The 23,874-nt window shown below is 48.0% G+C and overlaps 2 protein-coding genes across 4 annotated transcripts in view; both read left to right on the top strand.

The window, feature by feature from the left end:
- Positions 1-7,556, top strand: part of ankrd12 (ankyrin repeat domain 12) — a 48,445-nt gene extending 40,889 nt beyond the window's left edge. For both annotated transcript variants that reach the window (XM_080011143.1, XM_080011142.1), the window contains 5 exons: positions 423-4,909; positions 5,100-5,198; positions 5,418-5,561; positions 5,953-6,048; positions 6,221-7,556. In XM_080011143.1, coding sequence (XP_079867269.1) covers positions 423-4,909; positions 5,100-5,198; positions 5,418-5,561; positions 5,953-6,048; positions 6,221-6,406 — 5,012 coding nt within the window. In that variant the 3' untranslated portion in view covers positions 6,407-7,556. The remainder of the gene's footprint in view (positions 1-422; positions 4,910-5,099; positions 5,199-5,417; positions 5,562-5,952; positions 6,049-6,220) is intronic.
- A 1,375-nt stretch (positions 7,557-8,931) lies between these two features.
- twsg1a (twisted gastrulation BMP signaling modulator 1a) lies at positions 8,932-22,983 on the top strand. 2 transcript variants are annotated; one of them, XM_080010731.1, is made up of 5 exons: positions 8,932-9,044; positions 9,715-9,934; positions 16,879-16,978; positions 20,502-20,762; positions 22,478-22,983. In XM_080010731.1, the coding sequence occupies exons 2-5, from the start codon at positions 9,791-9,793 to the stop codon at positions 22,657-22,659; spliced, it is 687 nt and encodes a 228-aa protein (XP_079866857.1). In that variant the 5' UTR covers positions 8,932-9,044; positions 9,715-9,790; the 3' UTR covers positions 22,660-22,983. The 2 variants fall into 2 exon arrangements, with proteins under 2 accessions (XP_079866857.1, XP_079866858.1); XM_080010732.1 differs by having other exon boundaries at positions 8,949-9,044; positions 9,759-9,934.
- Positions 22,984-23,874: the final 891 nt, after the last annotated feature.

Genomic DNA, 23,874 nt, shown 5'->3' with positions numbered 1-23,874 from the left:
CTAATTGTGGCCTACATGTTTATAGATGGACACTGTGTTGGCGCCAGTAAAGAAGGAACAGAACCAAGAAAGTGGTGGGAAAATGTGCTATGTTATTGTGTATTAAACTGTGATGTATTTTCCTTTTTGCAGTTATGTCATTTAATTTCCAATACTGCATAGAATTAACTGTCCTTTTTGATTGGAATTGCATATATTTATATCATTTAAAAACGGCTATAATTTAGTTATCAGTGTAAATATAAAATAAAGTGCAATATTATAGTCAATTTGATGCGGTCGTATCTCTTAGATGTGTCTCTACAGTTAATTCTGAGAGTGGTGAAACACCATTGTCACACTGAGGCTACGTTGTGACTAGAACTAAAAACACACCTATCCCAATCGTATAAATGTCGCTTTTTTTTCTTGTATCTCCACAGAGTCTGAGGACCCACCGTCAGTCATTCCGTCCAGCGTGGACGATGACAACATGGACGACTCTGATGTCGAAAAGGACTCCGACAGCAAGACGTCCACGGTGAAAGCGTCGTCCTCCATGTCGGGGCTGGATGAGTATGAGTTCAAAGACGAGGAAGAGGAGGAGGACCTGAGCAAGGCCCTGAACGACAGACACATCCTGAGGAGGGAGCTGCGGCAGACTGAGAAGGAAGACAAAGATAGGAATCATGTGGCTGGAAAGCAGGGCATCAAGGGGGACTCCTCGTCCTCAAAGGCCAAAAAGCAAAAGCAGAGCGCTCGCGTTCTGCACTGTAGCACAGACACCTCCAGCGATGAGATGGAAGGCCTCACCGAGAAAAGGAACTCTCCCTCCTGCTCCCAGAGCACAGAGGGCCTCAAGCTCGACGCGAGGACAAAGAAGGAGAACTCGGAGCAAAAGGACAAGGGCAAAGTGAAGAGGAAGAGCAAAAGCCAGAATAAAAACAAGGAGAACCAGGAGGACGGGAAGGAGAACAGCAAGGCCCTGGTGTTCTCTGTGGCCACCGTGTCCGAGAGCACGGATAAAAGTCGGGAGGAAGACTCCTTTAAGATGTCCTTCAGTCCCAAGGACGACTCCTCAGTCCACCTCTTCCACCTGTCGTCCGTCAAATCTCCCAAACTGAACCACAGTCTGTCAGACAAGCAGACCACGCCACTGAAACAGGAAAATACCAAGATGTGTGTGTCCATCAGCGACAGCACATGTACTGTGGAAAGTGTCAAATATAACCACTACGCCGAGGTGGACTACTGCACTGAAGGCTCGAGCACCAAAGGGTGCAAGCACAAGGAAAAGAGCAAGCATCAGCAGAAAGACTCAAATGCAGATGGGGACGACGGCAGCTCGAGCCCTTACAAAGAAGGTAGCATAGGAAACAGCGTGGACAGCTCTGAGGGGTTCTTACGCAAGACTGACGTAGACGGTAAAGTAGTAAAAAAGCATAAGCTAAAACATAAGGAGAAGGACAAGCATAGGAGGGATTATGAGGCAGACAGGAACCGCCACAGGCAGAAAGAGGCCAGGAAAGATGGCCACAGGAATTTGGAATTCGACCGAGAGTTCTGGAAGGAAAACTTTTTCAAAAGTGACGAGACCGATGAACCTCTGCCAGTGAAAAAAGAAAGCGAAGACAGCGGCTTGCTGCCGAAACCCTCAGACGCCGCTCCTGTCAAGGAAGAGAGGAGTTCTAAAGACAAGCACTCCAGCAGCAAGGACAAGAGACCGAGAGAGGAGAGGGAAAAGGAAAAAGCCGTGAAGAAAGAGCGGAAAGAGGAGAAGGGAAAGGATGGGAAGCCAAGCGACCGTGACGAGAGAACGGAGTGCCACGGCTCAGGGCGGATTCCAGCCGACTCTCTGCAGAACGCCGGCGTGAAAGAGGAGGCAGACGACAGACCCGTGAGCGTGGCCGATCAAGACCAGCTGGAGCCTTCTGAGAAAGGCACGCGCGAGAAGACCGACAAGAGGTTTCCCGGCAAGGAAAAGGAGGCAGAGAAGATGGAGAAAAAACATCCCGACAAGGAAAAAAAGGTCAAAGCCGAGCACTGTGACAAAGCCGAACCGCAGAATTCGGTGGATCGCTGGAAGGAAAAAGAGAAGACCGCTGCCTGTTCCTCCCACTCGCCTGGGGACAAAAACCACAAAGACAATGAAAAGTCCAAATCCCTGTCCACAACAAAAAAGCACGAGGACAGTCGGAAAAATAAAGAAAAGGCTGATAAACGGAGCGAAAGGGAGAGGCAGGAGAGAGAATACAGCGGTGGAGAGCACAGGGAAAAAGATAGGATAAATGTGGATAAAAAAGTAAAGTCTACGGAGAAGACCACGGAGCATAGTAAATCGGACCGGTCAAAGGAAAAAGACAAGGACTTTGATAGGAAAAAGAAAGATAAAACAAAAGACGGAGGGCCGTCCTCAGCCTCCAACCTGAAGTCGCTGTTGGAGGAGAAAAAGTGCTTTGGCTCTGAAGGTGCCAAGTCTACACTGCTCAAACCGAGGGAAGACCTCTTGAAAACCCCCGAGAAGGACCGGGACCGCAGGGACCGGGACAGAGACTCTGAAAGACACAGAGACAAGGACAGGCACAAAGAGCGCTTCCAACAGGCCAAGGTCAGCAGGGCGAAACCCGGCGATGCCGAGGCGGACAAGGCCAAATCAAAAGCCTCCCCGGCTGCTCGGGACGCTCGACCCAAAGAGAAAAGGCTGGTGAACGACGACCTGATGCAGACCAGCTTCGAGCGCATGCTCAGCCTGAAGGACCAGGAGATTGAGCAGTGGCATCGGAAGCACCTGGAGAAGATCAAGCAGAAGGAGCGGGAGAGGCTGAAACAGCGTCCCTCTGCCGACTGCGGGAAGTCCAAGGGCAAAGACAAGGCCAAGACTGAGCCGTGCTTAAACAAAGAGCTGCTTAGGTCAAAGAGCTCAGACGCACCGGATACCCAAAGCAGAGACAAACCCCCGAAGGACGGTGCCGGCCCTAGAACAATGTCCTTGGACGGGAAGAGCTTGTTCTCCATCAGCACAAAGGCCGTGATGGGTACGGAGAACAGCCTCAGCAGGTCGCCCAGGCCAGAGAGCGAGCGGTGCGGCATCATGTCCAGATCGGTGTCCATGGTTTCCGTCGCCAGCTCTGAGGACTCGTGTCAGGCTGCGACGCTCACGCCGAGGCCGGCGGAGTACGACTCTGATGTCAACCTGGACACATCAGAGCCCCAGCCTCCTCTGCTACAGTCTTCCCTGGCGCCGCAGGCCACCAGATCGCCATCTGTTTACGATAAAGACACACACACTATTCCAGATGTGCTGCACGGCATCCGGACGCCGCTGTCTAGCAGACATGAGTCTCCTTACCTCAGGGCTATTCTAGATGAGGATGGCAACTCGTCGGCCGCCGAAGGTAAACCCGGCGAGACTCCGCTGAAGACCTCTCTGCCTGCTCCACCCGAAGAGGACACTAGAACGCCCGAGCCTCCCCTAGATCCAGAGGACGGTCTCAGCGATCCGAACACACTGCAGCAACAACATGCAAAGGCAGACGGGGATTCTTGTATGGACAGAGACGCAGCCGCCACTGGCAGTTTCACTCAGCAAACGTCCATCAAAGATGCTCCAAACAAAGACTTGTCCGTTCCCCAGTCCAGCCTCCCCCTGCCCTGTAGCGCTCTGTCCAGAGCAGTGGAGCATTGGGTCCCTTCCTCCTCCGATGCCGCCATTGCAAAGGACGTCCATTGTCTGGGGGAAAAAGCCGGCGCTGCAGAGGCAGAATATAGTGACAGCGGCGTGGTCTCTGAGTTGGCGCCGGTGTCCTCATCCTCTGTCCCCGTTGACTTGCCAGCCCTCGCCAACATAAAGCCCTCTCTGCAGAGCACTTGCCAGCAGGCGGAACTTCTCCCCAGCGCCACGACAGAGAGCTTACAGCAGACAGAATCCGTTGTGTCGGCAAACTCCGACCACAAAGAGAAACCTCCCGAGGGTGCCACGGATGGGGCTGAAAGAGTCGGGCAAGACGGCACAGAGAGTGTTTTCGAAGCGTCCAGGACAGAGTGGTCAGCCAGTCCCGCACCCTCCGCAAACATTCCTAGTTCAAGCACAGAGGAATCATTGCCATGTTTGTCTAAAACGACCCCTGAGGCCAAATGTTCACAAGAGGACGCGGACGTAGTTGACCAGTACTGCAAGAAATCCAGAACTTCCAGCGACGCTGCCGCTCCCCAGGACGGTTCTCAGGTGGAGAGAACTGACCACAGTTCAGCGACGCTGTCCACCGTGATCCACTGTGTGAGTCCTGAGCACAAGGCGGAAGAGGCGCAGCATGACCCACAGGGCAGCGCCGAACCCTCCGTGCCAGCAGAGGGTTCCACATCGGAGGGCGGCGCGGTTTTGGATGCGCCTCCCGAATCAGTAGCACAGCCGCCGTCCGAGCAGATGGACATGTCCCCGGCTGAGGACGGGCCAGAGTCATCCGCGGCCCTGCCGGAGTCAACGCAGGGCGTCGTTCAGCCCAGCCTCAGCGCCAGCACCTCGGGGAGCTCCTCGCCGCAGTCCGGAGACTCGGACTCTTCCGGGGCCAAGGCCAAGGTCCGGTCCCAGGATGAGGAGCTGGACGTCCACCTACCCCACCCACGCAAGAGGAAGATGCCCAAGGTGTCCACCTCCCAGGCCTGCGCCGCCGTCCAGCCGGGGAAGGAGAAGGGCCAGCAGTCGTTGGCGGCCATCGTGGACTCTGTGAAGCTGGAGGAGATCCAGCCCTACCAGACGGAGCGGGCCAACCCCTACTACGAGTTCCTGCACATTCGCAAGAAGATCGAGGAGAAGCGCAAAGTGTTGTGCAACGTCATCCCCCAGCCCCCGCAGTATTACGACGAGTACGTCACCTTCAATGGATCCTACCTCTTGGACGGGAACCCGCTCAGCAAGCTCTGCATCCCAACAGTGAGTTAGAAGCCTGGTTACTGTTTGCACAATGTATCAGATCATTCAGGTTTTTGGGCAGCTGGATAGTGTAAATGAAGTAAACAAACTATGTTTTGTATTGGTTTAATGTAACCAGACTAATAAACTTCAAGTCTCACTTTACTTTTTGTGTTGAATTAAAGTTCGTCTACTTGCTTTTTTTGACCAGATAACTCCACCGCCCTCGTTACCGGAGCAGCTGAAGGAGATGTTCAAACAACAAGAGCTTGTGAGGATGAAACTGCGCCTGCAGCACAGCATCGAGAGGGTACGTCGCCCCAAGCAGGAATTTTTTATTTTTATTTTTTATTTTTATTTTTTTTAAGTGCGCCTGTCTTAACTGTTGATGTGTGGTGCGCTCACAACTAAATCTACTTTCGTCGCGTCCGAATGTTGTGACGTGACATTATTTTTGACGCCCGAGTGACCTGCCTTTGAATTCAGTTCACCACTCCGCATATTAAAACAACCTTTTCTCGCCCCTCAGGAAAAGCTCATTGTTTCAAACGAGCAGGAAGTCCTAAGAGTCCACTACCGGGCTGCAAGAACACTAGCCAATCAGACGCTCCCTTTCAGTGCCTGTACCGTTCTACTGGATGCAGAAGTATACAACATGCCTCAAGATGTCCAAGCAAGTAGCAAGTTGTAGATGACTAAAGAACATCATTGATCATTCATTACCATTGCTTATTGACGTCAACTCTGGCTGCCAGGAGCCTTCATTTTACCTTGCGGTGCTCTCACCGTGCTGTCTGGATGCTGTCTGACTTCCTGGTGTTACCCCCTTCAGACTCCAGATGGTCGTCTGAAGGGCACACGACTGTGCTTTTTGAGGCACTGACTGTCAGTTCTCCTCATCTGGCCTCGTTCATCTGAGCCAAAAAAACAAGAAACAAATGACCATTTTGGATATGCTCAACATCACGTTGATATTTGAACACCGCCGGGCGTCTGTATGAGGAAGATGTGTTTTTGCCAAATGCAGGAGAAAGTCTAAAATGCCGTGTTTTCCTTGTTTGCAGAGCGATGACGGCAAAACGTCGGTGAGGGATCGTTTTAACGCCAGGCAGTTCATGTCCTGGCTGCAAGATGTAGATGACAAGTTTGATAAACTGAAGGTAAGGACTCCCCTCGCACACATCCGCTGTTTAATAATGAACCACCACCATGCGTCTTAAAGGAGTGAGTGTGACCAGCCAACATGGCCCAAACACTCGTCACTCTCTTGGGTGAAGGTCGAATATTAAAATAAATAAATGTTTTTAATCTTTCCCCCTTTCCCCTTCACAGACCTGTCTCCTGATGAGGCAGCAGCACGAGGCGGCAGCGCTCAACGCCGTGCAGCGTCTGGAGTGGCAGCTCAAGCTGCAGGAGCTGGACCTGGCCACCTACAAGTCCACCAGCATCTTTGAGATCCCAGAGTTCTACATCCCGCTGGTAGAGGTCAACGATGACTTTGACCTCACACCTATATGAGCTGTAGCCCCCCCCCCCCGCAGAGGCTTTCTTTCTTTCTTTCTTTCTTTCTTTCTTTCTCCTTCTCCTCACAAGTGGTCGATAGACAACGAGAGGCGGATGAAGCGTCTTGAGCATCGCAAAGGAAAAAAAAAAAGCAAAATCCAAGCACTTAATGGGGGACGGGGTATTTATGCCAGAGAGCACTTACTTATGAACCGTTTTACTCCAGAGCGTCCAAAACAAACTCTCCTCTCCGCCGAGGGAGGGGCTGAAACCTCTCCGCGGCCGAGGCCTGTGGAGGCGCCCCCCGGCGTCCAGGGCGCTTGCGTCCAGCCCGGGAAAGGTCCCGGGGGCCCGGTGGTGCCAGGGAGCGGCTGTCTGAGGAAAGTTCACCTGCCGCCGCTGCTCGCCAAGACTGAAAAAAGATTTCAATTTGTTTTTGTTTTTTTTTTCAAACCGTGTGTTCATACATTATGTACAGACTGTGCTCTTATTTTTTTTTTTAACTTATTTTATACATACAGATTGTGCATTTGTAAATAGCCATGTAATTATTGTTTTAAACTTGTAAAAAAAAAAAGTAATAGATATTTTGATTGTAAAACTTTGTTCTGTCTGTTTCAATGGACCAAAGTTGGCTTTTATACAGCGTCCTCTTTGTCCTCGTCGTCTCAAGCCCTGAAGCATGTGTTGACTTTATGTTGTTTTCTACGTTTTTGTACTTGCCGCTTTGTCCTTCCTTCGTTCCTTCCTTATCTTCAGTCATGACTTGTGTTTTTATTTTTTTTATTGGTTTTTGTTTTATTGACCTTGGCTTATTACAGTGCTGTGCATGCGTTATGTTGTTCGTTCTCTCTTCCCGAAGAGCTGTACTGTGGACTAAATTGTGAGGTTTACTGAAATGTTCCAGCTTTTTTGCGCCATTGTGTTTCATGTACCTATCTGCAGCCTCACTTCCTTGTGTGTTTTCCATTGTGTGTTGCGCACATTAAAAAAAAAATGTTGTGGCTTCCAAGGAATAGAAACATACTTTTACAGTTTCAATGTGAGATCACAACAAACCTATTTTTTCAACATAATGCCTTTTGAACGATAGTTCTAAAAGAAATGTCTATTTTAATATTTACTTGTTACAAAACATGTACATATTTGTAATATATAATTGAATAAATTTTATTGGTTGTGAAATTCAAGCGTCTTCACCGTTATTCTTGTGTCTCGCAGTACCGCTTTCAGCCAGGAGGTGGCACCGTGCATTCTGACTTTACGCATGCAGCGATAGTTCTGATTTATTACGCACAAATGATATGGATGCGTTTCATTTGATTATATGGTTGAAGTTATTCATTCCGTGTGGTGTGCTGGCATTGATGCCGTTTTACTGCTCATACATGCCGCAACGAATCACTTATCTTTAATCTACATTTGCAATGTATATATGAACACACACACACACACACACACACAAATCTTTGTTGACCGAGAATAATGTTGCTCTATTCTTGGAAGTAAAAGTATTCATGAAAATGGACATTTCCCACTAATATGCATTGACGCACAGTGTTACCCGGTTCTAGTTAAATGAACGTTCCTCCTTGGCCTCTGCTACCCCCTACCCCCACCACCACCACCACCGGCTCCATTTTTGGTACATTTCAAATGGAGCGGCGTTGCTGCAGAGGTCCGTTCGTGCGGACGCCAGACACATGCATCGCCGAATAAAATGCCTCGAGCGTGCGTGCGCCCGACGAAAACCGCGATGCGACCGGAAAGCGCCGCCGGTCCCTCCGGTTGATTGGGGCTGGTCGCGTTGGTGAAAGTGTTTGGGACGCGGCGGGGAGTCCCCCCCCCCCCCCCCAAACTTCACAGCTTCCGACTCTGCCGCTCACACCTAATGGGGGCCCGCGCCGGGCCCCCCGATAAGATCCGCGATAACAGGGGGCCCTTGACGGGAGCTTTATGGCTCGAACGGAGTGCGTCTGGGAGGCATCCTGGAGTCCTTCCACACGGACGTCTGGGCGGATTGTGAGCTTGTCCCCGTTGCTGCTGCTGCTGCTGCTGCTGCTGCTGCTGCTGCGTTTCAACTTGGAGAAGCTCGCCAACTCTCCCTTGTTTACGCGAGCGTTCTTCTGACGTCGCGGGGGGGGGTTTTCTTGTTTTTAATCTCTATTTGAAGCTGTCATTCGTTTGAATATGTAGGTGTGTTTCAAATCTACGAACAAGGAGAGTAGTCGTGGTCTGTTTTGACAAGTGCTTTATTAACTAGGTTGTAATAAAAATACAACTAACGGGATAACAATGAAAAAAAAAATGCAAGCATAATAATATGATTTATTATTATTTATTTTATTATTATAATTATGATTGTTATTTTGTTTACTATGTATAATAATTATTATACTATAATTTTTAATTGTTTATTATTCATTTTTTTGTTACCATTTATTATTATTATTATTTCACGTCGGCGGTTAAAAGGGGTCCTGTCCCTTTAAGGCTCCAGAGCGCCGCCGCTCGGTGACGTCACGACCCGTGACAGTAGACGCTGCAGGCGGCGGCAGGAGCGGCGCAGTGGAAGCGGGGAAGCGGGGGAAGTCCGACCGGAGGAGCGAGCGTTTCCCCGAGCCGAGCGTCCCGACCTGTGTGCCTTGTCTCGGTGAGTCTTTATTCCGACGTAATGCGGCGGACCTGGCCCCCGCGGCCGCGGGGCGTGCGCGGAGCGGGCAAACGCGGGCAGGGAGCGGGGTTGGGATAAGCTAGTCTCCCCCCGCCGCCCTCACCGCTCATCAGTGAGGGGGAGACGGCGGCTCCCATGTGTTCCACGGACGGAGCGATAGATGCAGCTCGAAAAGTCGAGTAATGACAAAAAAAACCCCCAATAAAAATAAACATGCAACAGACCTACAAGTCAGTTCGGAAAAGAAAGAAAATCCACGGTACAATAGAGCCAAAGATATAGCAAAAATGGCACTATACAATAATAACAAATCACATTTTTTTTAATAAAATGGTAATGTACGATGAACAGCCAATATTTAACCTCTGCATCAACAGTTCACTCTCAAAAATAGGGAATGTTCCAATTTTTTTATGCAAATATAAAATAAAGTCTCTATACTGTGCTCTCGCCCTGATGTCAAACGTAAGAATGATGTTGATTATTATTATTTTTAAATTATTATTAATGACAAAATAAGCCCGTCCACTTAGATGTACTAAGTATCCAAGTATCCGTACAGTGTAATCTGTTCCCAACGTGCGGCTGGAGTTCCGGTGATGACGTCATGTTGTTTACTTTACCCCCCCCCCCCCCCTCCCCCGTCCAGTCACGTGGTTCCGCGGTCTCTCCTTGACCTCCCCTCCCTCGTAGGTGCTCCGGTGGGTCCCTGCAGAGCCCTCAGGATGAGGCCCGGTCCAGGTCAGCTGCTCGCCCCAGCCTCGGCCGCCGCCCTCCTCCTCCTCCTCTTCCTCCTGTCCGGACCGGCCCTGACCAGCGGCTGCAACAAGGCCCTCTGCGCCAGCGATGTCAGCAAGTGCCTCATCCAGGTGAGGAGGAGGAGGAGGAGGAGGAGGAGGAGGAGGAGGAGTGTACAGTATGGCGGATTTATCAGTGTGGCTTGTGTCGACTGTTGGATTTAAACAACAACAATCGTACCCCCTGCCACACATGCACGCGCTCTGAATATTTATAGCATATTTCACACACAAGAGCAATTTAAAGTGCTATGGATAGATTGATAGATAGACAGATAGATAGATAGATACTTTATTCATCTCCAAAGGGAAATTGCAGTCGGCAAAAGCTTACATCAAAATATAGGCAATAATAATAATAATAATAATAATAATAATAATAATAATAATAATAATAACAAAGCAATGAAAATAGCAATATATGGAAAGTGTGGAAATATATAATAAAACATAATGGTTGACCGTAAGCAACGAAATACACTGTACGCAATAGGATCTGCAAGAAAAATACGTGAGGCATAAAATACATCACGTCACTGCGAGGAATAATAACAGCATAGAAATAAAAGGCTAAAAACGGTCAAAATGATGCAGCACACGATTCGCTGAGGAGCAGTTGCAAACATCAAGGTTTTGAGTGTGTATTTTCGCTAGTGGCTGAGCCCGAAATCTCTGCAAGTTTGTCCCCAACAATGCGTAGTAACTCAATGCTGCTTCTCCTCGTTCCGTCCGGACTCCAGGAACAGTTAGACTGTGAGGTCGTTTTTCAACTCGCGTCACCACTCAGGGTTAGTTTTACGCCAAAGGACCTTGGCTTGGATTTTCCCAGTCCCGGAGAAATGTCCAAAAACCTTGAGGATCATCACAGGGAAATCTCTCGTGGTGAGGGGTCGTTGAGAGGATCGGGTACGCCGGTCATCGCTCTCAATTTGGTCTGGGGCTGAGATGTTGTCGTGAGTTCTGAGTGTCTGGCTCCTGTAGCGTCCAGAATCCCAAGACGTCTGCTCCCCTGTGATGGACTGTGCTGCTGGACCCCGTCGTCAGCGCAGCGCAGCGCTGGGATGGAGGAAAAGGGGGTCTCCGCGCGTGTGACGTCTTGCCCTCCCAAAGTCTTTTAGCGCGTTCCTTCCATATTCCGCTCCGCGTTTCCCTTTTAGCGAAGTTAATTTGACCGTTCCCACCGGGCGCGACACAATAATTTACAACCGCTGTGTGGTCGTGTAGGAGGGTGTCGGGTGCCGCTGTAATTATTAATGTGGGGAAATCTGAAAGTTAATGAGATTTATTTGACAGGGGCAGTTATTTTTTGAAAAAAACCCCGCCTTCTAAGCTGTGAGATCAGCGGCCGTTTACCTAATGCGCCCGTGCGGTCAACTTTACGGCTGATGTAATTTTTCTCTCAAGCGCTATTCCTGGGCCTTTCCGCCTGCAGTTTTCGATATTTTTCTGCACGGATAGCGCGCCGCCAAATTGGTCGGAAATCCTTCAGGCCGTTATCCTCTGCTTCAGTAATACAGCTTTTCAGCAGTGCAGTGGGTTTGGCTGTTGTCGTTTACATTGGCCCGGGAGCGGCCGATGTAAGGTTTTAAGGTTCAAGTGCAGCCTCTGCCCCGAGAGGAAAAAAAAAAAAAAAAAAAAGGTAACGCTGGGACGCGAAGCCGCTCAGCGTTCATGAAGAGCGCTGTTTCTCTTGGCAGCGCCGCACCAGACCAACATGGCCGCGCTGGAAAGAGCGAGAGCAAGGCCAGAGCGGTTGAGTGCTTTTTAAATACCGCGGCATGTAACCGTGAGGCTATCGAAGACGTTGCGAAACGGCATTCCAGCCGCAGCAGCTCCGGCGAGAGGGCCGGCGGTGCCTGGCGCGCGAGGGATGGGGCTCCCACGGCCCCGTGTTTTGTTTTCCAATCAACGTGTCGATTTTGGGCCCAAATAAACAAATCAAAGTTATTGAGCGGGCGGCGGTAGCCTGAGGGAGTCAGGCGAGAAAAGAAAAGAAAGGAAAGCTGGAATCGGAGACCGTAATGATCCAGGGTCCAGAACAAAGATGGAGGGTTTTTTGGGGGGTTGGATGGGGGTGGGGTTGGGGTGGGGGGGCTCTGAAGAATGCAGACACATTCCTTCGATAAGTCGAGATGGAGTCTTTGAAGATGTTCCCAGAACGGGTCGCTGGGAACCCGAGACGTGGGCTTCTCTCACGCTGCGCGCACCTGTACTGGAAAGCCAGTCTTTTTATTTTATTTTATTTTTATTTTTTTTAAAGAAATGATCACTTGCACCTAATGTTTGGAGGACGTTCTAATCCGCCGAACGGCTCATTAAAGTTCCTTTCTCGTGGGGCCTCGTGGGGCCGTGCTCTCGGGCGTTTTTTCACTCCGAGTGTCTTTCTACAGACTTCGTCGGCGGAGTGTTGTTTTCGGGAAAAGCTGGACGCCCCGTAGATGATTTGCAGGCGCTGGGAGGAGGGATGGCACCCTGCTATTTTAGGAGCATCATGTCATATATTCCTATTATTTTTAGAGGGGGGGGGGGGGGACACATCACCGGCCCATGTCAAAATTGGAGCAAATTACAAGTGAGTGTGTGTGTGTGTGTGTGTGTGTGTGTGTGTGTGTGTGTGTGTGTGTGTGTGTGTGTGTGTGTGTGTGTGTGTGTGTGTGTGTGTGTGTGTGTGTGTGTGTGTGTGTGTGTGTGTGTGCGCGGAACCTGCTGTTGCTCTAGCTGTCCCGCCTCGTCCATTAGCATCTCTACGTTCCCCTGTCCACCTCGCGTGGCCGCCTGGACCTCGCTCCGCCTTGCGAAACGGGAATCCACTGCACGCGCTCGCGGTATTATTCCGGGACGGCCACCGGGGAAGGCTTTCTATTTACGTGGAATTCTAGGAGGTGATGTTCACGTTCGTGTCTTCAGAAGAACCGTTCGGCGGGGAAATGTTCGGTTTGGGAGGCAAACCGCTTTTAACGTCGCCGGGTTTTGAGGTTGGGTCTATTTGGGGGGGAAATTGAATAATCAAGGACTCCTCATTGTTTCTCAGATGGCCGCACAATGAAACCCAGAACCGGTCGCCGTAATCTCAGAGTTGGTAACTCGGCACTCTCTGCTCCCCAGGTGCATTTTCTTTTCTTTTCCTTTTTTTTTTTTTTTTTTCTTTCTTTCTCTTTTCCTGGCCCTCCGCCAGCTCCCTCGCTCCCTCGCTCCCCCCTGACCCCGGTGACTCCGGCCCGCTGGCTGTTCGGGGGCGGGAGGAGCGTCGCGCTCGTCACCCCTGCCCTCCGTGTTGCGGCCGATTAGTGGGATGTGTCGTCCGACACTCGCCTGCCATTCAGAGTCATTTGTCCAAATTCCCCAAACCCTTCTGGGGGTGGGGAGTTATGAGTTAAAAAAAAACAAAAAAAAAACCTTTTTATTTTGTGTAGTATTTATTGTGATTCCAAGGGCACAAGCACGAAAGTAATTTGATAAAAATGAATAATAAAGCAGAGAATAAAAAAAATAAACCGTGAGAGAGGGGGAAGGAGGCGAAGGTGCTGAGTTGCTGTGTGGAGAGCCCGGCCGTTAGCACAGGGTGGGGCAGCAATTTCAAAGTTACACACCAGCGCTTTGTGGGACGAGGCAGCGCACGTTCACTCCCCCTCGGCACACTTTCTCTCCCCGCCCCCCCGCCCTCCCCTCCCCACCCCACCCCACCCCGCCCCCGTCTCCCCACCCCGCCTCCTAATCCGGCCCTTGACTGATGGCGGCGATTTCCAACAGAGAGCTCCCACTTCTCGTGAGAGTAACTAACAAAGTGACGCGGTGACAAAACGCTCATCCATCCGCCGGCTGCGGTGCAGGGCTTTGTCTCGCCACCGCGTCCCTCTGTTCTTTTGAAGTTGAAATGACGGTCGTTCCAGTATTTATTCTTTCAAGGGAAGCGCCCACGCAGTCCCATGAATACACACCGCAGCTTAGAACAGAGGTTAGATCACGCCATGCCGCTATAAAGTAAAGATCCAGGCTTTTTATTTGGGGTGGGGGCTAGTAAGTACACCGTGCGCTGCCCCCCTCCGCCCGAGGGGAGGTCGTAGCCGTCGCCGGCAGGATCGGGTCTTAATCGGCGGTCGGCGGTTTCGGGGGAGGGGGGAGGAAGAGGCTGCGTGCGGTGGTGTGCAATCACTCAGCGGTGAGTCACTGGGGAGTCTTCTGTCACGCCGAGACACTGTTTACGTTGAGGATGTGGAGACGGGACGAGAGAGAGAGAGAGAGAGAGAGAGAGAGAGAGAGAGAGAGAGAGAGAGAGAGAGAGAGAGAGAGAGAGAGAGAGAGAGAGAGAGAGAGAGAGAGAGAGAGAGAGAGAGAGAGAGAGAGAGAGAGAGACTCTTTGCGTGGACTCTTTGAAGAACGTCGGACCGCGCATGAGCTTCTGTGGAGAATGAACCCCCCCCGCCGCTCTCCGTTGTCTTCCACTGCGTCTCCAAAACCGAGCTCAACCCAAAATCCTATTCGTCTCAAGTAAAATGTGCCAAAGGTCAATAGAGAGTGACTTGAAAGACCAAAAATCCAGGGTTCTTACCTCGAAGGTCCTTGAAGTTCTTAAAGTACTGGAATACCTTCAAAATAGCTCCCCCCCCACCTTTGTGCTGAAGTGCTTGAAAAGTCCTTTAAAAAAACAAAACCAAAAAAAAAAAGTGATAATTTAAAACCTGTGATATTTCCCTCGGTTTTTGTTATTGGAATCGTAACGTAATAAAAATTTTCCAGAATCGCTTTTGCAACACGGATGATGCCAGGGAACTTCATTGAATCCAGCGTGGTTGGAAATAGACGCTTTGTTTTGCGTGAAGACCTTGGAAATGGGGGGGGGGGGGGGGGGGGGGAAAGTGCTCGGAAAAAGTACCTGAAAGTCCTTGAATTTCACTTTGTAATGTGAGAACGGACCCCGAAAAAAAACCCCTCTGTCCCGCTCCCATATGGGGCTGGCGGAGGCCGCTGTTGTGCACAACCTGAAAACAAACATGGCTTTAGAGAGAAGGAAAACAAACACGACGGAGGGGAAGGGTGAAGACGCGGTGTGTGGGAAGCGGCCATGTTCTGCTCGCCAGGTGTTTTGACACACACACGCGCGCGCGCACACACACACACACACACACACACACACACACTGCGTTTCTCTTTCTCCCCCTCCCTCCCCTGTCGCCGTGACCTTGGCTTTATGGAATGTGCTCCCTGTTCTGTGTCAGAAAAGGAGAAGGAGAAGGAGGGAGAGAAGGAGGGAGAGAAGGAGGGGTGCTGCATCATTGGCAACCCTAGCCCTGGATCCATTTTCCTGAAGGAATGCTGGAACGCTTCTTCCCCTCGTTTCTGTCTCCCCGCGCGTCTTTCCCCATTTTTGGAAATTGACGCTCAATATAGGACGATGTTGTCGAGATTTATTTTTTCAAAATTTTTTTTTTTATTCAAACCCTTCCCCTTGGAGTTATTACACTGGACAAACATAAGCTAGTTAGTACATAGCAATAACTCATATTTGTATATACTATGTATTCATACCCTATATACTGTATATACCCATAACAATAATTAATCCTGTGCCAAGTATCACATTTATTATATTCTGTTTTATATATTATACTATTTGTATATATTTGTCAATTTGTTTTGTATTTTTTGGCTATTTGTGTGCATATATAGACAAATATTATTTTTATGACAAATTCCTAATGTGGTTATGAACCTGGCGAAGTAACCGATTCTGTGTTAGGAACCTTGTGACGCTGCCTTGTCTTCTTCAAATCCAAAATGAGAGGAGACACGAGAGGTTTTGCAGCGGGGGTTTTACCTCCTTCGCGAAATGTAGTGACGTAATGACTCGTTGAAACCCTTTCTGAGCCTCCCAGTTGTATAATTGTCCTCCCTTTTCCTGCTATTTTGCCTTTGTAATGACCTGCATTTCCGCATAGGAGCCGTCTTCATTCGTTTGGTCATTTCCTTTAATTTCTCCCATCACAGTTTGATATATTGGGGAAAGGAAAGGAGTGAGCTTTCCAACGTGCCGCAGCACGCACGGTACATGAATGGTTTTACAATGAAGGTTGGAGTTCTACCTTTTCACTAGCGTAGAAGACTATTACTTTTTTTTTTTCCTTTCTTTCTTTTCTCTCCTCGTGCACGTTTTACCGTCTGCAGATACCACACATACCATGTGAGGTGCACAGTGGTGCCGTCTTGTAATTGCTCGCGTCCGGTATCTGTGGCTGTTGCTGCTCTTTCTGTCAATGTTTTAATGGTATGTTGTGTGTGTGTGTGTGTGTGTGTGTGTGTGTGTGTGTGTGTGTGTGTGTGTGTGTGTGTGTGTGTGTGTGTGTGTGTGTGTGTGTGTCCTACTTTTGCTGTAAAAAAAAAAAAAAAAAGCAATGTAATACCAAACAGGCGTCATTTGGAGTATCCCACAATAAAGATACTGTCCATTTAAATTGATAATCACAAAAATTATGTTATATTATTCTTGGATGGCCTCCAGATTTGTTACTATTTCTATTATATCTATGGAAGTTTTTTAATAATTTTTTTTTTTAATTTAACATTTAATCCCACAAGGCATCAAACATAAAGATGACAAAATAATGATAATATTAAATATTATCCAAATGATGATAATAATAATAATAATAATAATTCACCTATGGTACAACATATGTCTTACAATATCCTGACATTACATACATTACATACATTTGCATACACCACCACTCGCTTCAGTCTGGGAGATGGTTCATTATAATATCAATATCTCGAGATGAATCTGGGATTTGGGGTATTGTAAAATAATGATATCTACATTACTAATCATTGTTTCTAAAATATTCCTTATATCTAAATATGCTCTGAAATCATCGATATTATGTCCCACTGTACCAGACGTGTTTCTTTCAAATTTATTTTTTCCAGTGCATTTTCTGCCCTTCACGTCACGGTGCATTTGCTGATGCAGGTTTTTTTTTTTTTTTTTTTTGTTTTTTTTGGGGGGGGGCCTCCTGCAGGAGCTGTGTCAGTGTCGTCCGTCAGATGGGAACTGCTCCTGCTGCAAGGAGTGCATGCTGTGTCTGGGGACACTGTGGGAGGAGTGCTGCGACTGCGTGGGTGAGTCCCGCCCATCTATCTATCTATCTACCCTGCTTGTCCGTCTTCATTGTGTACCGTTAACAGTTTTATTTAATTTCATTTCCCAATTTTTCCATATATTGCCATTTTAATTTTTCATATTTCTTTTGGGTTGTTTTATTATTATTTTGCCTTTTGTGTTGATGTGAGCTGCCGGGACATCCGTCCATCCATCCACTAATGGAGACACATTGTTCATATGTGAGGCTCTTTTCCACTGCGATGCAAAGTGGCTGGTACTGCTGTGTCTTTCTCAAAGACACTTTGGCAGGAAACACTGTATTTATCCCTTTGTGATTCAACTTTATTTTTTATTTTTTTTGAACATGTGCTGTCAGCATGCTGAGCATACAACACAGAGTATTTGTATGCCGTTGCATCTAGGACAGAGAAAATCTGCAAGTGGAGTTCAACTTCTCAACCTGCAATGCAACTCTTTATTCATTCTGAAATCGTCAAGAACTGCAGTAATAACCCTTGTCCTGTGGACGACCTGCAGGATGACAAGAGCACAGATTTCTGTCACACAAGACCACCACCAATCCCTCTCTTTGGAGAACGATCTGACCATGTTTTGGTCTGTAAGCAACTAATCATTGTCGCTATTCCAAGAGGGGGAGAATCACCACGGGTGAGGCAAATAAACAGAGAAACAAACAACAAACATGTACATGGAAAAACATAAAAAACAGAAACATGTATAGACAAAACAGAGTAAATTAAGTCCAGGCCACGTAAGGAATTGCTCGTCACGCGGCCTCTTCCTGTGATAGCTATGGCAGTAAAGGAGGGAGAAAAGGAGAAGGGTGTAAACAGTAGAGTGCTTGGGGTGAGATTACACGTGGTTGTTGAAGTAGCCGAGAGACAAGAAGATCAGAATTCAAATGATACATTTTAAAATATCTAACAATCTATGTACAAACATCAGTCCGTCTGTCTGTCTCTCTGTCTGTCTGTCTCTCTCTCTCTCTCTCTCTCTCTTGCTCTCTCTCTCTCAAAGCTTTGCGCCTCTGAAACCCAGAACACTAAGTAGTGTGATGATAATAATTGGGTAATGATGATGTTAGTAATAATAGCTGACACTCTATAATAACACGAGAGGGTAAAACTCTTAAGAATAATAGTAGTCATACCAAAGTATTTCCTGAACTTCCTCCGCGGGGATCCTTATCTTAATTTTTATCTTAATCATAACAATATGTGAAAGTGTGGACGCATGATTGATGAGGGAATTCCCTTTCAAAAAGTCCACACAGAGCTTTTTTACAGGTGTTTGGAGTTACAGTACGCGCTGTTGGATTGAAGGGGATTCTGGGTATTTACAGATTTGTCGTTTAGCTCGAAGCGAGGCGGCTCTCTCCCTCCCTCCTGAACCCGGCGTAATAACGAGCTCCACAGTTGACTGGACCGGAGGAAATTAAAGAGGTTTTTTTTTTACCTTCTTCTTCTCCGCCTTCTCCTCCGTCAGTAGCACCTTCCCAAATTGACAGGATGTTTCCTCGAGTCACGCTGCGGATCAAAGGAGGAGGAGGAGGTCGCCTCCCCCACCTCCCTTTTTTTTTTTTTATGGCCTTTGACCTCAGCGTCCTGCACAGTGCACTGTGGGGAGCGTTTAAAAAAAAAAAAAAAAAAAAGCAGATTTGTGAACCAGAAAAGCATTGTGGTAATTAGTCCTTTCAGTCTTGCTCTGAAATCCCGTTCCAGCCGACGGGGTTTTGGGGTTGGACTCTGATTGGCAGATATTGCTGTATGTGCTGACAGGCCGGCTTAAATAAAGCTCTTTGATGTGGGAGTCGAATAAAAGCACATGACACCGAGCGCTGCACTCACCGCTGGCATACAGATGTTTCGGGTGGTGTGGGGTTTTTTCATCTTGTTTTTTTTTTTTTGTTTTGTTTTTTTGGGGGTTTTTTTGGGGGGGGGGTTTTCTCCCCCCTCCTCTTCTTTTTTCTTTTTTGTTTTTTTTTTTCGTTTTTTTTCTCCTCCTTTTTTTTGTTTTTTTTTAACAATACGTCCGGAGAGACAGCCCCCATCGCTCCGGGGCCGAGCAGACATTTCTCATTTATAACATTGTTTTTTACGGCGCTGGTCTCCATGTCCATTTTAAGTAATTTTCCATTCTAAACATGTTGTCCGTGCCAAACGCCGGCGGCTTTGAAGTGCGTGTTTTGCGAGCGGGGTTTTTTTTTTTTTTTTTCTCCCCGAGCGACGGGGGCCGAGCCGCTGAGTAGAGGAGCATTGGGGAGAAGGACGGTTTGTGTTTTGGAGGAAAGGAGGACATGAGGGAGGGAGGGACGGAGGACCCATGTGGACGCTTTATCAAAACCAGCTGTCCTGGCTCCACGTTTAGCGCTGGGTTTGTAATCCAATTCCTGTGTCGGTTCCCCATTAAATGATTTAGCCATTAGCCGTAATTCACTTTGACTCATTTAGAGGATTTGGAAAGTAATATCTGAGCATGCGGGGAGGCTGTCAAGTGATTGCTACTGGACTTGGAAATTAAATGACGTGTTTCAAAGGACATTCATGGAGGGCAGAAATCACAGGCAGTGGGTCTTGAAAAGGTGTTTTTAGTTATTCTTCCGAGTGTGAATTTGAACTTTAATATGAAACTCACTACATAGCCAAATTATGTGGACATGGGTTTGGCTATTTTAGCCACACCCGTTATAAACAATCTACAGTATATGCATATGTTATATACATAACAGGTGCATAGAATCAAGCATAAGGCCTTGCAGCCTCCTTAGACAACCATCTGTAGTAGAATGGGTCGTACTCAAGAGCTCTGAGAACGTGGCGCTGTCATAGGATGCCACCTCCTAGACCTGCCCCGGTCAACCGTAAGTTCTCTCATTGTGAAGTTCGAACGTCGAGGAGCAACAGCAGCTCAACCACCAAGCGATAGGCCACACAGCGGGACCGCCAGGTGGCCCGTCCTCGGTCGCAACGCTCACCGGCCAGTGCCAAACTGCCTCTGGAGGCAACGTCAGCACAACGACCGTTCGTCATTGGACTCCGGAGCAGTGGAAACGCGTTCACTGGAGATATGAATCACGCTTCACCATCTGGCAACTGATGGAGGAATCTGGGTTTGGCGGATGCCAGGAGAAAGCTCCTGTCTGAATACAGAGTCCCAACTGTAAAGTTTGCTGGTGGAGGGATAATGGTCTGGGGCTGTTTTTCATGGTTTGGGCTCGGCCATTCTAGAGAGTTGTCTACTTCCAACTTTGTGGCAACAGTTTGGGCCTCCCCAGCCTGAGCCTGGACCCCGTTCAATGTCTTTGGGATGAATTGGAACAGGCCAGCCAGGCCCCCATCGCCCAACGTCAGTGCCTGACCTCACTGGTGCTCTTGTGTCTATGGGAGCAAATCCCTGCGGCCATCTTCCAAAATCTAGTGGAACGCCTTCCTAGAAGAGTGGAGGCTGTTATAGCAGCCGAGGGGGAACCAATATAACTTGTTTTTCTTCTGCATTTCTATTTCCCTCTCTCCCCATCAGGGATGTGTAACCCCAAGAACTACAGCGACTCCCCGGCGACATCCAAGAGCACGGTGGAGGAGCTGCACCGCCCGATTCCGTCACTGTTCCGCGCCCTGACGGAGGGCGACGCGCCGATCAACATGATGGTCGTCTCGTTCCCCGTGGCCGAGGAGCTGTCGCATCACGAGAACCTGGTCTCCTTCCTGGAGACGCTGGAAGACCAGCACCAAAACGTCTCCCTGCCCGGCAACAGCATCCACGCCAGCTACGACACTCAAGGTAGAGAGAGAGAAAAAGAAGCGCTGAAAAATGATGTAGCCAAATGGAAAACCAACTATAGGTTTAAACTGAATGTTGTACCTTATTTATCTCCGAAGGGAAGTGACGGGGCCTAGCAGCTCGCATCGTGTGTGTGTGTGTGTGTGTGTGTGTGTGTGTGTGTGTGTGTGTGTGTGTGTGTGTGTGTGTGTGTGTGTGTGTGTGTGTGTGTGTGTGTGTGTGTGTGTGTGTGTGTGTGTGTGTGTGTCCGGTGTGTGTGTGTCCGGTGTGTGTGTGTGTATATATATATGTATGTATGTGTATATATATATATGTGTGTGTGTGTATGTGTATATATATATGTATATATGTGTATATATGTATGTATGTATGTATGTATATATATATGTATGTATGTATGTATGTATATATATATATGTATATATATATATATATATATATATATATATATATATATATATATATATATATATATATATATATATATATATATATATATATATATATATATATATATATATGTGTGTGTGTGTGTGTGTGTGTATATGTGTGTGTGTGTGTGTGTATATATATATGTATATATATATATATATATATATATATATAATAAACCCAGTTAACTGTACCCAATTTATAAATAAATAATAGGTGTTGGGAGGTTTTCTAATATTTGGGTTTAGTACCTTTTTAAATCAGTCATTTTATTCAGCCAAGTAAATTTTCGGGCACGAGGACATTTTTGTGGTAAGGATTTTATTGATTTTTTATCCGTAAGTGGAACGCTCCCTGTGTTCAATTGTAAACGGTTGTTTAACATGATTGACCTTGACGCTCCCTGTCGCTTTTTTCTATCGCAGATTTCTGTGTACCATTGTCTGTGAAAGGTCACTGATACTGGAATAAGGTTGAATGGTGCTTTTCCAAATAAAAAATAAAATAAAAAAATCAATTCTCTTAAGCTGGCAATATGACTGTGGGTATAAGATAAAATGTGAATATAGATGCATATACTGTACAGGATGAATAGGGGTGTGGATAAGAATGAAATAAAAATGTTATTACTCATGTTATTACTAAATGATTGCGTTGTCTCCATGTCATTACACTAGCCTCCCTGAGGAGAGCTGACCTCAGAACGTTCCCTGCTCCTCTGCGGCGAGGTTCTGGTGTCGGGGCTTAGCGTGTCGCAGAGCCGCCGTGTCTTACTTTCCTCTGCGGTCGCTTGGCTCCCAGCCTCTGACTCAGAGCTCATTTTCTATAAAAAGACGCTAGGACGCAGCCACAGAGCGGAGCTGTTAACTCGCTGCGCCCGCTCCAACATATGGCCGCGTTATGAGCGAGCGAATGTATTTTCATTGGACGGTCTGGGAAAATATAAACAAATAAAGAGAGAATCCGAGAAGGAAAATTGAATTTGGGGGTTATTTTTAATTCACAGCCCTCATTTAAACCCTCGGAAAACGCGTCGAGTCGAGAGACCGTGCGATTTGTGACGGTGCCGGGGCATAAAACAAGGAAGAAACATTAGAAAGAAAGAAATTAAACGAGGAGAGAGTTGGAAGTAGCTTCACTGAGATTCAAGAAGGTTTAAAATCAGACCCTGGAACTATCTTAGCCCCCCTCCCGCAGGCGGAGGCGATGATTTGTCACTCGAAAAATGAGTCCGCGTCCGAGCGGGGTCGACTAAACTCCCTCTCCGCCTCCTCTTGTTCCAGACAACATGTGCACGGTGGTTTACTTCGACGACTGCGTGTCCATCCGTCAGTGCAAGCTCTACTGCGAGTCCATGGGCGGCTCCAAGTACCGCTGGTTCCACAACGCGTGCTGCCAGTGCATCGGGCCCGAGTGCGTGGACTACGGCAGCAAGGCCGTCAAGTGCATGAACTGTCTGTTCTGAGGCGCGGCTGCGGACGCACGGCAGCGCCGCGCGCCCGGTGAACGCGGCGGGAGGAGGAGGAGGACTGTTGGGCACGAAGACGCCTATGTTCACGTTTCTCCATCACCTTGTAATATATACCCCCCCCCCCTTCCCTCCCTAACAGCTTTTTATTTTGCTGTTACATTTCACTGTATATTTTTAGATATGTTTTCAATAGTGTGTTTTTTCTTTTTTTTTTTTTTTTTTTTCTTTTTTTACTAGAGATGTATATGAATAATGTATTTTTACAATAACGGCCTGTTAAATATCCCATCTCGTGCCAAATAAAGAAACATTTGGTGACTTGGAATTCACGTGTGCAAAGTTAACCCTCGATTTCTTTCCCCTCGAGGATCCCGGTGGCGGGGAGGGTGGGGAAGGGAGGCGTTTGGAATGGGTAAATAGTGAATGTTTGTCCTTCTCCTCCTCGGCTGCTCCCGAGTCCCCTTCTCGCCTTCTCTAATCTTAGCCTAGCGCTGCGCTCGTCAGGAAACGCATCATTTCCCGGGGAGACAAAGCTGTTATTATACCGTCCCAATCCACAGGTGTTGCAGGGCGGACGGGCTCATGCGAGCAAGGAGCCCAGAGCGGGAATCGTTAACCGATGCCAATCTTTTACCGCGACACAACCGCTCTTTGTCGCGCCGAATGCGCTTGCAAAAAGGCCGGAGGAGACAGCGCCCTATCGCTGATTCTGTTCCCAGTTGGCGAGCGGCGGCAGTTTGTCTAATGTGCCAGACGCACAATGAGACCTTGTCTGTCTTGTTTTTTGTGATACTGAATCACGGCCTCATTTTGCCAGCGCAGCTGCGGGGTCCGAGAGAGCTGTGCCAACAGAGAAAGGAGGGAAACTAATGTGTTCCATATGCGCTGATTGACCATCACGGCTCCCGCGTCCGACCACAGGGTTTCGGGGAAGTGTGAGGCTGGCAGGCGGTCACGCCAAATTTAGATGAAAGTGACTGTTATCAAAACATTTTCAGCAAATTTCCTTCCCAACCCCACATACGCAGCGGGGGAAACCACTGTTAAAATCACAAAGATAACCGTATCCTAAACATTCTTGATGAATTCCATACAGGATTCGAACCTCATCTCCCAGACTCAAGTTTCGTAGTTCGCGTCGGTTTTACCGAACTACATTTCCCACCATCCCATCGAGGCACCGCGCATGCGCGGAACCGTTTATTTAGT

Source organism: Zeus faber (assembly GCF_960531495.2).
Source record: "Zeus faber genome assembly, chromosome: 12".
Lineage (NCBI taxonomy): Eukaryota > Metazoa > Chordata > Actinopteri > Zeiformes > Zeidae > Zeus > Zeus faber.
Note: the sequence above shows the minus strand (reverse complement) of the source record. Positions and strands in the feature narration are given on the sequence as shown.

Excerpts from the sequence above, each read along its gene's own strand:
- twsg1a (XM_080010731.1), top strand. The coding sequence starts at position 9,791 with ATGAGGCCCGGTCCAGGTCAGCTGCTCGCCCCAGCCTCGGCCGCCGCC. Across the intron at positions 9,935-16,878 it reads TCAGCAAGTGCCTCATCCAG|GAGCTGTGTCAGTGTCGTCC; the intron begins GTGAGGAGGAGG and ends GGCCTCCTGCAG. Across the intron at positions 16,979-20,501 it reads GGAGTGCTGCGACTGCGTGG|GGATGTGTAACCCCAAGAAC; the intron begins GTGAGTCCCGCC and ends TCTCCCCATCAG.